At 47.4% G+C, this 12,942-nt stretch overlaps 2 protein-coding genes across 2 annotated transcripts in view; both read left to right on the top strand.

The window, feature by feature from the left end:
• The window catches only part of lyst (lysosomal trafficking regulator), a 64,208-nt gene extending 61,191 nt beyond the window's left edge, over positions 1-3,017 (top strand). The window contains exons 49-53 of the mRNA XM_056608963.1: positions 135-274; positions 527-624; positions 732-888; positions 1,311-1,382; positions 2,821-3,017. Coding sequence (XP_056464938.1) covers positions 135-274; positions 527-624; positions 732-888; positions 1,311-1,382; positions 2,821-2,959 — 606 coding nt within the window. The 3' untranslated portion in view covers positions 2,960-3,017. The remainder of the gene's footprint in view (positions 1-134; positions 275-526; positions 625-731; positions 889-1,310; positions 1,383-2,820) is intronic.
• Positions 3,018-7,909: 4,892 nt separating this feature from the next.
• LOC130404554 (guanine nucleotide-binding protein G(I)/G(S)/G(O) subunit gamma-4) lies at positions 7,910-10,917 on the top strand. Its single transcript, XM_056609361.1, has 2 exons — positions 7,910-8,008; positions 10,789-10,917. The coding sequence occupies exons 1-2, from the start codon at positions 7,910-7,912 to the stop codon at positions 10,915-10,917; spliced, it is 228 nt and encodes a 75-aa protein (XP_056465336.1).
• The last annotated feature ends 2,025 nt before the right edge of the window (positions 10,918-12,942 follow it).

The raw sequence follows: 12,942 nt of genomic DNA, 5'->3' as shown, positions 1-12,942 counted from the left end.
GACTCCGCCGTCGGTGTGTGCATGTGTGCATGAATGGACCAATGTTAGGCACTAGTGTACAGTGCTTTGAGTGGCCGCTGGTTAGAAAAGCGCCGTGTGTCAATGCGGTCCGTTTGTTTTGTGGCGTCGCCCAGCCGTCGGAGATGGAGGTGGAGAGCCAGGTGCACCTGTACGGCCACACGGGCGAGGTGACGGGCCTGTTCGTCTGCAAACCCTACAGCATCCTCATCAGCGTCTCCCAGGACGGCACCTGCATCCTCTGGGACCTCAACAGGTAGACACCCCACCCCCTGTCTCTGTCTCTCTACCCTCTACCCTCACCTGTCTCTCTTTCCTGTCCTGTCTCTCTTCCCTGTCCTGTCTCTCTTCCCTGTCCTGTCTCTCTTCACTGTCCTGTCTCTCTTCACTGGTCGGTCAATGAGGACAAAATACACAAAAAAGCCTATCAAGGTGTTAGAGAAAAAGAGCTACCTGAATGCTAACGCTACGTAGCACTAACTGGTGTCTCCCCATGGCGCGGCTACAGGCTATGCTACGTCCAGAGCCTCACGGGCCACAAGAGTCCGGTGACGGCCGTGTCCGGCAGCGAAACCACCGGGGACATCGCCACGGTCTGCGACTCGGGTGAGAACACACACACTCACACTCACACTCACACTCACACTCTCACACTCACTCACTCACTCACTCACACACACCCTCTGACCCTCTGACCCCCCCCCCCCATCTAGTGGGCGGTGGCAGCGACCTGCGCCTGTGGACGGTGAACGGCGACCTGATTGGCCACGTCCACTGCCGGGAGATCATCTGCTCCGTGGCGTTCTCCAACCAGCCCGAGGGCGTGTCCGTCAACGTCATCGCCGGCGGCCTGGAGAACGGCGTCGTCAGGTAACCTTGTGTTTGTGTTTCTGCGTGTGTCTGTCACTGCGTGTGTGTTACTGTATGTGTGTGTGTGTGTGTGTGTGTGTCACTGTGTGTGTTACTGTGCGTGTGTGTATATCAATGTGTGTGTGTGTTTGCATGTGTCACTGTGTGTGCGTGTGTGTTTGTCCCTGTGTGTGTGTGTGTGTGTGTTCTTGGTATCACTGTTTGTGTGCGTGCCAGTGTGTCCCTGTGTGTATCTGCATTTGTCACTGTGTATTTGTGTGCGTGTGTTTCACTGTGTGTGCTTGTGAGTCACTGTGTGTGTGTGTGTGTGTGTCTCAATGTGTGCGTGTGTTACTGTGTGTGTTACTGCGTGCATGTGTTTAAACTGCGTGTTTCATGCAGTCCAGTCACTGTGTGTGTTTTTGTGTGTCGGGCGCCTCCAGGTTGTGGAGCACGTGGGATCTGAAGCCGGTGCGAGAGATCACCTTCCCCAAGTCCAGCAAACCCATCATCAGGTACCCCGGGCTCTCCGCTAACCCCCTATCTGCGTTATTACATGAAAGCACCGCAGAGACCACAGGCCAGAAATACAGAAATAACCCAAATTACGTCATAACCAAAAGCATTAGGCTGACTGGAAAGATGCAGATCAGTGACCTGTATGAGGCCCGGGTCAGGAAGAGGGCAGGTAAAATAACTTCTGATAAGTCTCAACCTGCAAACAACATCTTTGAGCTGCTTCCTTCGAGTAGGCGCTACCATGCCATCAGGACATGGTCCTCACGCCACCAAAATAGCTTTTCACTAAGGCTATATCTCTCCTTAATCCAGTGGTTCCCAAACTTTTTTTCAGGGGACCCCCTTTTTTTCAGCACCCCCCCCCCCCCCCCCCCCAACTTAGTGCATTATTATTATTATTGTTATTATTATTATTATTATTATGCAGTAGTAATCATCACCATTATTATTATTGTTATTTTTAATAATGTTATTATTACTATGTAATATAAATCTTCAGAGACAGCCATGTAAATATGCAATTATAGCCTTTTGGCTTAAGTTTTAATCACTGCGGGCCGATTATCAGACTGACGTTCGATGGCGGGACAAACCGACAAATATAGAATCAAAGGGTGGGGTTACAGGGGGTTCTTTTCAAAGGTGGATTTCTCTCTGCAAAGTGGCTGTGCATTAAAAGCCTATTCTGACGCCAGTATTTTAATATAATGTTTCATATAATTATTCGTATATATATATATATATATATATATATATATATATTTTTTTTTTTTTTTTTTAATATGCAAACTGGCCCATCTCTCCGCGACCCCCCTGACGGTGCTCCGCGACCCCCAGTTTGGGAACCGCAATGACTACACCCCCCCCCCCCCCCCCCCCCCTTCCAAAAGGAGTCTGAATTGGACTATTTTATTTTATTATTCCTTATTTATAGAACTTCTTTTCTTTTTTGTAAAATGTTTTACTAGAGCTATGTGCATCTTACTGTCTGTTTGTCTAGTTGTGTGTTAAGCACCGGATGCCAAGTTAAATTCCTGTGTGTCCATTGATGCATTTTGCGATTAAAAGCGATTCTGATTCAGATTTCTCAAATGACGCCCAAAGAAGAGACGCGACCGCTGAATTCAACCCCGCACGTTTATTTCGTGATAATTTCAAAATCCCTGCCAAAGTCACATCACCCGTTGACCAATCTTAACCAATCAGAAACCAGGCAGTACAACAGACACCCCCTCTCCCTTTTGAGGCCCGATCAACACACACTCCTTGAGCGTCGAGGTGACACCTGAGCCAGCCACCTCACCCTAACTGCTCCCGACGAGTGGCTCTCGCCTTGCATGGTCGACACATGCCGTCGGTGTGTGAACACAGTTTACTACACACTCTGGATAGTAGTGTCTCTGGCTCCAACCCCTGCCCCTCTCTCTCCTCCAGCCTGACGTACTCCTGCGACGGCCACCACCTGTACACGGCCAACAGCGAGGGCACGGTGATGGCCTGGTGCCGGCGGGACCAGCAGCGCATGAAGCTGCCCATGTTCTACTCCTTCCTCAGCAGCTACGCCGCGGGCTGAGCTCCCCTTGTCACCGCTGCAACTCTCCACCACCACCACCACCACCACCACTACTACGACTACTGCTCCTGCTGCAGCAGCTGTCCCATGCACGCCGCCCTGCCCCCCCCCCCCCCCCCCCCCCCCCCCCTCTGCATGGCCCCGCCCTCCCCCCCCCCCTTTTTGCGTTCCGTCAGTCCCCCTCCTCTTCCTCGTCTCGGGGAGAGGGTGTATGCGCTACGGGACGTGGACTCCCGATCGAAGCTGAAGCCATCGCTGGTCCGACACTAACTCTGTTCCAGAGCTACGGCCGGCAGAGGGCCCTGATGGCGGTCGTATTACACATGTAGATATAATTTATAGAGCGCCAGGAACGAGGGGTGGAGTGAGGCTTCGGTCCAGGGCAGCGGCCGATCCCCCGAACCTCCACCGGCGTCGCCGCCCTGATATGTCCGTCTCAGTGTGGCGTTTTGAGTCGCACTGAGGCGGGCCACTTTCGGCCTCTCCGATCGATGGCGTTGACTGTCGCCCGTCTCGAGGAAGCTGCTACTGGGAGGGTCAGAGCGTGCCGTAGTCTGGATGCTCTCCCCTTCCCCCCACCCCCACCCCACACTCATGCAGCCGCCACCTGGCCATCACCGGCCTGTGTTGTGGCACTGGGACTCGTCTTGGGTGAATCGAGGCTGCGGCGGAGAGACTGTGGATCGAGGCAAGCCCTGACTGGAGGGGGCTGGAAGGAGTGGGACGGAGGCCTTCTCAAGGCCGAACACTATAGCTTTATATGTATATATATCTTTGTATCTGTGTACATAGATGGAGATATGTATATGTGTATGTATACACACCAGCCAGGGGCCGGAAGATATGCGTTTTGTTTGCGTTGTTCCTTGTGTTTTTTCGGACTGTTTCGCATGTTGGAAAGTTGATGACGATGATGATGTTGATGATGGTATGTGTGTTGCGTGTGTGTGTGTGTGTGTGCGTGTCTATTTATGTGGTTGAGGTTTGCGGATATGTGTGAGCACACTATGTGTCTTGTGTGTGTGTGTGTGTGTGTGTGTGCTTGCGTGTGCATGCACACCTTCAAACGGGGGGCGCTTTCTCCTTCTGCATTCCCGCGTCAGGCCTGCCTTGCTCAACCCTGACTCCTATTGTCATACCTTCTGGTCCTCGTCCTGCTTCGGGCCGACGTAGCGCCTGCCTGAAGACGATGCACTCGCAAAACCAGCGTCGGACGCCGTTGTGGCGCGGTGTGGTCGCAGTGTGTGTGTGTGTGTGTGTGTGTATGTGCACCTGAACAGCGTAACACCAGGTTCATTAAAGGGGTGTGGTGAAGGCCTTCTCAAGGGGGAGGGGGGTTTGGGTTTGAGCTGAGAGATGGGTAACTGGCTCTATTGAATGAGCCAATGGAAGATCACAGCTTACCAGGCTGACCCCCCCCCCCCCCCCCCCGCGCTGCGCTGTTCATTATCCACCCATACTGCTTACTATGTCTTCTTCATTTTTTTATTACAACGTGTTACAACTGCTCTCCAGTCGAGGCGGTAGAGTAATTGGAGCACTGTCTTATCTGCGGAGTTGAAGCACAGTCAAACATCTCTACATTCCCCGGTGTCATTCCATCTCTGCACTTTGACTATTTGTGTTGTGGTTCTCTTGTTTTTCGTGTGTGAAATGGACGATTTTGAAGCACTTTTAACCGGACCGGGCCGCGGTCTGCTACTGACCGGCGTTTCGGTGGGTATGTGAAGAATGAGATGGTATTTCAACGATACGGTCCGAGCAGAAATGCGATACAGCGGACCGATGGAAGACCGCGATGAAGTTTGTTATAACGTGCAACGGAAAAGTTACCGATAATAATTAACTTGATTATTTCTGGAACTGTATCCATAATTCCACCGTTTTCATCAGGACGAGTATTTAAATGTGTTTTGCCTTTTTGTGTTCAACCGAAGAAAGAATTTTGTATTGTGTTGCAATTCTAACTATGAATCAAATGAGTTACGAGAAAGGGAAAGTTCCTTAGCATTCCATGGTGTTGTCATGCCTTTTCTCCCTGTCTGTGTCGTCTTAACCTTTATCCCTGAAGAACCAGGCTGAACTCTTGTCACCTGCTTGCAGAGCCCAGGATCACAGGAGGCCATTTTGATGTACCTTCTTTGTACGATGGCTCTACAGAAGTTTACAATGGCTTCACGCTGTCATGATCTACATTTCGCCTGCTGACACCCTTTCTACGACTGGCGGCTCTTGTGAACTATTGCACGTATGAGGTTGTTACGAATGTTGTGTTGAGAAAATAGAGGGCAAAAAATATACAATGAGAAGTGGAAAACTGAATAAGTCTGTTTTGTGTTTTGGATCGTTTTGTGTTTGGTTGCAGAAGATCTTATAAGAGCGCCTGGCTCCTCCAATACCCAGGTTGGATCTAAAATGGCCTGTTTCCAAATTAGCATCAACATTAAAAATCTGTTCTGAAGATTCAGCAATAAGAGGTCATGTTTTAGGTTTTTGAGTGATTCAATGATAAGAAAATTATAAATATAAACATATTGGAAACATTACACAACATGTCTGTTTTTACTTTAATAATATAGCGAATTATTCTTTGTCCTTCTGGTCAAGGAAGACTATTTTTATGTCAATAGGCAAATATTTTTGCCATCTATGACGGTAAAATTCGGAATATTCCCTGGGCTATCAGGGAAAACAATGCTGTGGAAGCTGGCCCGCAATAAAATTGGGAGACCTCCAAATCTATAGCGTGTTCTGCAGGGATGGAGCCGAGAGATAGAGCTCGCTATTACACACATACACCCAACCACACACGAACAAGGACACACACACACGAAAACCCACACGCACACACACAGACGTACACACAGAGTCGTACACACACATACACACACTGTACACAGGCTGCCGTTGGACCTCCAGGTTGATGCTTGGTTCCTGCCCCACATATTGGCTCGTCATCGAGAGATTCCCCCTGCTGCTGCGTGCGTAATACTCTCCAGGTCCGTCCGTGGTGCCTTCCAGGTCTGCCCATTCGGATTCCTCTAGCTAAACGGAATATGCGTGATTGCACGATTCGTTATAAGGCGAGGCACTGCTGAGCGCTGTCGGGGGAATCTCAGTCCACGCCGCGGATCTTTTTTTTTTGGATGAAAGCAACGTAAGCGGGATTTCCTTTTTTTCCTCAGCCTTCTGCTCGTTTTGAACATTTGACAGCTCGGTTGGGTGGAGTCAATCCGGAATTCTTCACATTGGAATCGCTGGCACACACACACATTTCAGGTAGGTGGTGGCGCATTGCCTGCATTATCCCGCACGTAGATTCAGTCTTTCTGCGATGACTGAAATATCATCGATTTATCATTTTTCTGTTCCCCAAACAAGGCGTTTTAGAGGAGCGTGGGATGCATGTGTTTTGAGTGGTGCTGATGAGGGCCGCATCGTGTGTGATGGCTTTAGGATGGAGCCGTGCAGGAGAACGCCTTGTTTAATGGAGAACACTGTACTGGGGAACAGGCCTGGTGGTCGCATGTCATGGAGCAGGCGACTGGGGGTTGACTAGGATAGCACCTATGGCCTGTGTAGTTAATTGGGAATAGAGCATAAAGGAGAAGGGCCTTGTGCTTTCAGTGGGGGATGTTCTGGTAAAGCTTGGATCCCTCTTGGTTTCATCATGGCCATTTCGGGGTGCGACCTGAGAGGGGGATTCCACTAAATACTGGTTTTACCCCTGCCCTGCCTAACCCCGTTTAATTAGACACGTTAAGGATTTAAGGTAGTGGGAATATGAACTAATCGGCCTGTTTGTATTAATGGTCATTTCTGGCCCCTTTTCGATCTGTGATGTTGTGCGAGGTTTGTTTCTTATAAATATCTAATAGGTTTTAATACCTAGAGGCTCGGAGTGGGGCTTACAAGCCTGCTTGTTTCAATGCATAAACAAACCGCACCTGTTTCCACAGATTATTCCGTTCTTCCTATACCTCAAAACGATGCACCCCCTATGGTATTAAACAGCACACTTTGGAGCTCCATTCATCTCCAGAATGAGCAATGAGTAAATAAATTGGTCCTGCACATCAGCCAGACTTTAGCGTGCAAGCCTATAAGCATACCTGCTGCCAGATCACCATTGGACCGGTCACAGGTTCCAATCCCTACGTTTTAAAAATGCAAATCGATTGCTAAAAACAGAAGACAGGAAAACAGAACAACCACAAGTCCATTTAGTGTTTCCTCTGTTGAGGCCTGTCCCATAAGAAGCAGGTCCACATTACTTCTCAAGTGGAGCGGATGAAATCATGAATGACGCTGATTCAATCCCTCTGGGAGATATTAATACAACCGGTGCGTATTTGTGTGTAACGCTACTGCTGCTGCTCCCTGCTGCCCCTAAAACCCCAGCAAGGCAGCGAGGGGGAGGGGGGGCGTCGTGCTGGGGTTCCAAGGACCGGCATATTCATTAAAACAAATTAGAGGACCGGTAGTCAATTTGAAGGCCTTAATTTTAAGATGCATAATTTTTAAACAAAGGATGTGGCTTTATTTTTCGACATAGTTTATTTGTCATAGTTTATTTGTCAAATTCACAACAATTTAAGCAACAGAAATTAAAGTCCTCTCAGGCTCCCTTCAACAATGCAATAATATATAATAATACAATTTATAAGAAAAACACAAGAAAAGTAAACTGAGACTTAAATAAACAAAAATAATAATAGAAAAAAAAAATTATCAGCTTTTTCTAGAAATATTTCAAGGAACGGTTCCACGGACCGGCCCCGTGCGGGAACCGGAGGTTGGGAATCACTGTGCTAGAGGGACCGATACGGGGATCTGCAGACGCTAGGGCCCCCCCAGTGAAGATTGGGGGGGGGGGGGATCCTCTGGGGGGGAGGGGCGGGTGCTTCTTATCGTAACCGTGTTGTTTGTGTTGAACACGCCAGCAGCACCATGAAGGACTGCATCGTCAACAACAGCACAGCCAGCATCTCCCAAGCCAGGAAAGCGGTGGAACAGCTGAAGATGGAGGCCTGCATGGACCGGATAAAGGTAACCCACACCCCCTGTTCCACTCGTTGTGTCTCATGTGTTTATTTACATACATTAACATCGTTTAGCGGCTGCTCTTATCAAATGGATTTAAAGTAAATCCGAATACATGTAATTAACGAGTAGGTTAGAGGGGAGGCATATTGGATTAAGATTGACTACAAGTAGCCTATAGGATCCAATTTTATGCCCCACTGTAGTGAAATCATGCCTACCGAAGTGTAAACATATGCATTTGCACACATTGGATTATAGGCATTGGATTAGTAATAATGATCTTGCATTATGTGCCTCCTTCTTTGTTCTATAATGAAAGCCTAATACATTTTGAGTAAGTTTTGTCTGAGTTATATTTTCAGAAAACCCTTCAGGCACATTTGACTGCCAGTCAAACTGACTCCCAGACAGAAACAATTACTGCAAGAAGTTGAATTAGTGCCTTGAGTGTCTGACAAGCACAGATCACAAAGGCAATCCCTGCACTCTGTCAGAGCGGCCAGCATGAGTGTGTGTGTGTGTGTGTGTGTGTGTGTGTGTGTGTGTGTGTGTGTGTGTGCACGTGCGTGTGCGTCTGGGTGTGGGTGTGGGTGTGTGTGTGTGTGTGTGTGTGTGTGTGTGTGTGTGTGTGTGTGTGTGTGTGTGTGTGTGTGTGTGTGTGTGCGCGTGCGTGTGTGTGTGTGTGGGGGGGGGGGGTGGGAATGACCGGTCCAATGGTGTACCGCATTCTGACAACAATATGCTTTTCATTGTGGGCGTTAATGAATGGGTCCAGTGACTGGGCACTGGTGAGTCCTGTGTGTCCTCAACCGGCCAGCAATCAATATTTCACAATCATGAGTTTCCGTTTCTGCAAATGTCAATATGTGCCTCTAATCTAAGACCTCTATTAATAAATCCACCGCAGACTGCCGCGCTCCTGTCCTTTACTTGCAGACCTCGCCTCGGCTCAACTTCTAGCTGAAATTGCATTTTTAGAGCCCAGAGAGGCTCCCTAGGGGTTTAGTTTTTCTATTGTTTCGGGAAAAGCTGTGACCGTTTTTAAAGGTCTGTCTTCTCCTCAACGAGAAAGCTCCACATCTGCCCAGGGCAGGTTGGGCCCAGAGCCCTGGAGCTGCTGGGTTCGGCAGCGCCACAAATCACAGCTCTCCCTGCTCAGCAGCATCTAGCCTGCCCACAGCCGAGGAATGAGACCGCCTTCCTAACGATTGACGCATTAATGAAGACCATCGCAACACACAAAGCTACCCGTTTTTTGGTATTATTGCCGTTAAATTTTTTTGTGGTTTTAGTTGCTAATGATATGGTCAGACCAGATTGAAGAGTTATCACTAGTGTTATTACTAAGGAGTTTTTATACATTAGTAAAACTGTTAAACATAACCTGCTTCAATTGGCATACATGGAAAACCATTCAGTGCATGCATTCATGGTCAGTTTTTAGCAGATTTAGCCAATATAGGATCACATAGTATCAGCATTCGGACACATCAGGAAAATTTCTGTTATTTTTAAAGGTGCAGTATGTAAAGAATAATGGCGGAGGTAAAGTGGTCTTCATGAACAGATTATTTCCTATTCAATCAAGGCGACGCAAGAGGCCTGTACCCCTGATTGAGGCGTCACCCTATACTCCCTAATTGCTCAATAGGCCAACAGGATTGGGATGTGTGCTAATTAGCAGGGCTTTCCCTCCATCAGGGCCTGACTGTGTAATTACAGCTAGCTCCTCGCGGGCTAATGGCACTTGGTTCACTGCCACTCACACACTTACACACACTCACACATTCACACACTCTCCCAGGGCAACAATGGCTTCACCGACTAGCATGATGGGTTCACTGGGCTAACTCCGCCATCATCCCCTTCCCTTGGACTTGGATGTTCACTACATGGTTTAAGGACCACGCCGGTCTGGGTGATCAAATGGCTTTAACCGTTCATCCTGCTGCCACTGAAACATCCGTCACCATTATCAATTTGTCTTTGCAAATGTGAAACACTCTGAAGCCGAATCGAAGTGATGTTGATGAGTGATATTGCAATACGGATGTTTCAGTGAAGCAAGGGGAGACAGTTATGATGGTTTGATCACAGACCGGTTCTTAAAGGTCCCATATTATACCACCAGGGGTGTGTGTGTGTGCATCTGAGGTGTATTTCGGAGCAGGACTCTCCCAGATAAGGGATGTCACCTGTGTGTTCTCTGAGGTGGAGAAGCGCTGGAGGTCTGAAGCCTGGAGAGACACAGAACCAGGTTCTGTGATGATGACCCACGGAGAGAGACCCTATAACGTCCTTTCATAATCAATCGCATTTATTTAATGCATATAGTTAATTATAGATCATTATATAAAACAAAACAACCATGCTGTACAGATGTATGGTTTCAATCAAGTAGCGCAATCGTCTTTTGTACCTCACAAATGCCTCTGAAATTCACATAATAAGTCAAGAAAATATATTGTTGACAGTTCTCCAATCCTTGCCTTTCCACAGCAAGACATCTTCGCTAGGAAGTCTTACAAAACCCTCACCACTCAACAGCATAAAACTCTGACCTCAAATACCACCTCTGTTTTGTTGTCTAACCATCCTCTCCTCCCCCTCTCTCTCTCTCTCTCTCTCTCTCTCTCTCTCTCTCTGTCTCCCTGTCTCTCTCTCTCTCTCTCTCTCTCTCTCTCTCTCTCTCTCTCTCTCTCTCTCTCTCTCTCTCTCTCTCTCTCTCTCTCTCTCTCTCACTCTCTCTCTCTCTCTCGCCCCCTCCCCTCCCCCTCCACCAGGTGTCCAAAGCAGCGGCCGACCTGATGGCGTACTGTGACGCCCACATACGCGATGACCCGCTCATCGTGCCCGTCCCCGCCTCTGAGAACCCCTTCAGGGAGAAGAAGTTCTTCTGCACCATCCTCTGATGCCCCTCCCCCGGCCCCGCCCACACCCCTGGCTCCGCCTTCTGCCTGTTAAAGAAACGTGTTCATGTTTTTGGGGCATGGCATTGCCTGGCTTCACCGTCTTCACCATAACGGAAGCTAATGACCTCTTTGGCGTTGGGTTGGCTCATTTTCTCCCTCCCTTCCCTTCCCCCCTCCCCCCCCCCCCCCTTCCCCAGGCGGACACACTGTTGGTTGGTCAGATATGCCCCGCCCCTAACCCCCAACCCCGCCCCGCCCCCACGTGTTGCTGAAAGGTTAGGGAAAGGGGGATTCGGCTCCAAACTGGCAACCCAGTGAGCGTATTATGTCTTGTTCAATAGGTTTGTTTATTGCTTTGCTATTAGAGAACAGCCTTGCTCACAGTGCTTAATGAGATGAGACATGTTTTTTATTATGATGACTCTTATTATGATTATTATTATTATTATTAATATCGTGCTAGATCGTACATGCCTCAGGAAACAGACATGTCGCCCAGTGTTTTGGTTTATCGCCCACAAGCTTTTATTATGCTTCATGGTCATGAACACATTTTTATCTTGCAAATAGTTATTTAACATTGTGTGAGTGTTATTTCCTCATTCAAGGCTAATTAAGTACAATGGAAATGAGATGAGGATTAAGTTTTACACTCAGCCTCACCCAGCTTTATAGATTATCCCATTCTCCCCGAAGGCTGTGAAACACATCAACCCTAGTGTGATAAATATGTCTGAGTAGGCCTATTAGGACACACATAGGTCACATTCAACAGCAAATCCATCATTAGGTTAATTGGTGGTGGTTAATTAAGAGGTATTACTGTGCTACGCACCAAAACACTAACAGTGATCTAGTCCAACTTTTCAGTTTTCAGTTTTTTACTTTGTGTAGACCAATATACAATATTTTTTTCCGAATGTAATTTTCAGTTAATCCAGTATAGTCTTATCACGCTACATACGGTTAAGTACCAGTGTGGAGCCTTCTTGGTTTACTACTTCTCCGCCTTCTGGTTTGTGTTGTGGGCATGTTACCTATAATTGACATTATAGCGTGGCGGTCGGTGGGGCCGTGGCCGGGCCCCTCAGAGGGCAGGGCAACGGGGCGGGAGCTCACAGCGCCCCCTAGCGGAGGCCTCTGCATGTTGCTGTCTGGAGCCCCGACAGCTCTTTTAGAGTGTACAGTATGTTACAGTGCCAATTTTTCTGTGAGAGAGGAGATATAATTATATAAAACACCTACCCCTCACCCCTTTCGCCCCTTACCAAACCGTCTTTTATGTATTCTTTGTTTTTAGTTTGATTTCTGTTGTTGAGAAAAGCACATTGTCGAAATGTTTCCTTTACACACAGTATAGTTGTATGGAGTTTGCCAATTTTTACGGAATTGAGGAATTGTTATGATCATGATTAATATTGTTATTATCACTAGTATGGGGATATCTGCTCACAGTACTGACTGAAAAATATATGACGTGTAGTGCTGCATAAGCTTGTATGATAATTAAGGGTGGGGGAAACACATTTATAAATCATGCAATTATTAATACAATGTGAGTATTTTTTTAAAAACGATGATAAGGGTCGGTTTACATGTTATGATCCCTTCTGTGGTTCAGGTCTCCTGCATCATAAACTCTTTGATTTATATCAATTTATGAAGGAAGAAAAATAATCTCCTGGTACTTGAATAGCCATCTTATTAGGTCTTAAACTCCTTTTACGCGATAACCACCACCAAGACAGGATGTTTGATTTAACGCAAGCTGTTTTCAGGACCATTAGTCATTTATTTCCGGTCTTAAAAATAAAAACCCTGAGAGTTATCTTCAGGGTTCAGCGCTCACTGACCTCGTAAACAATGGTGCCAAAACTGAAAAATTGACATTATATGGCGAGAGATGAATATTGCATGGATTTATTTATATCTATTACAGAAGAATCAGCAAGCTAACATGATATGATATGAGTACAATTGCCTCTTTGTAGACTTCCGGGTGCTATTCCCGCACATGATTTTCAA

The sequence above is a fragment of the Gadus chalcogrammus genome, chromosome 15, assembly GCF_026213295.1.
Source record: "Gadus chalcogrammus isolate NIFS_2021 chromosome 15, NIFS_Gcha_1.0, whole genome shotgun sequence".
NCBI lineage: Eukaryota > Metazoa > Chordata > Actinopteri > Gadiformes > Gadidae > Gadus > Gadus chalcogrammus.
Note: the sequence above shows the minus strand (reverse complement) of the source record. Positions and strands in the feature narration are given on the sequence as shown.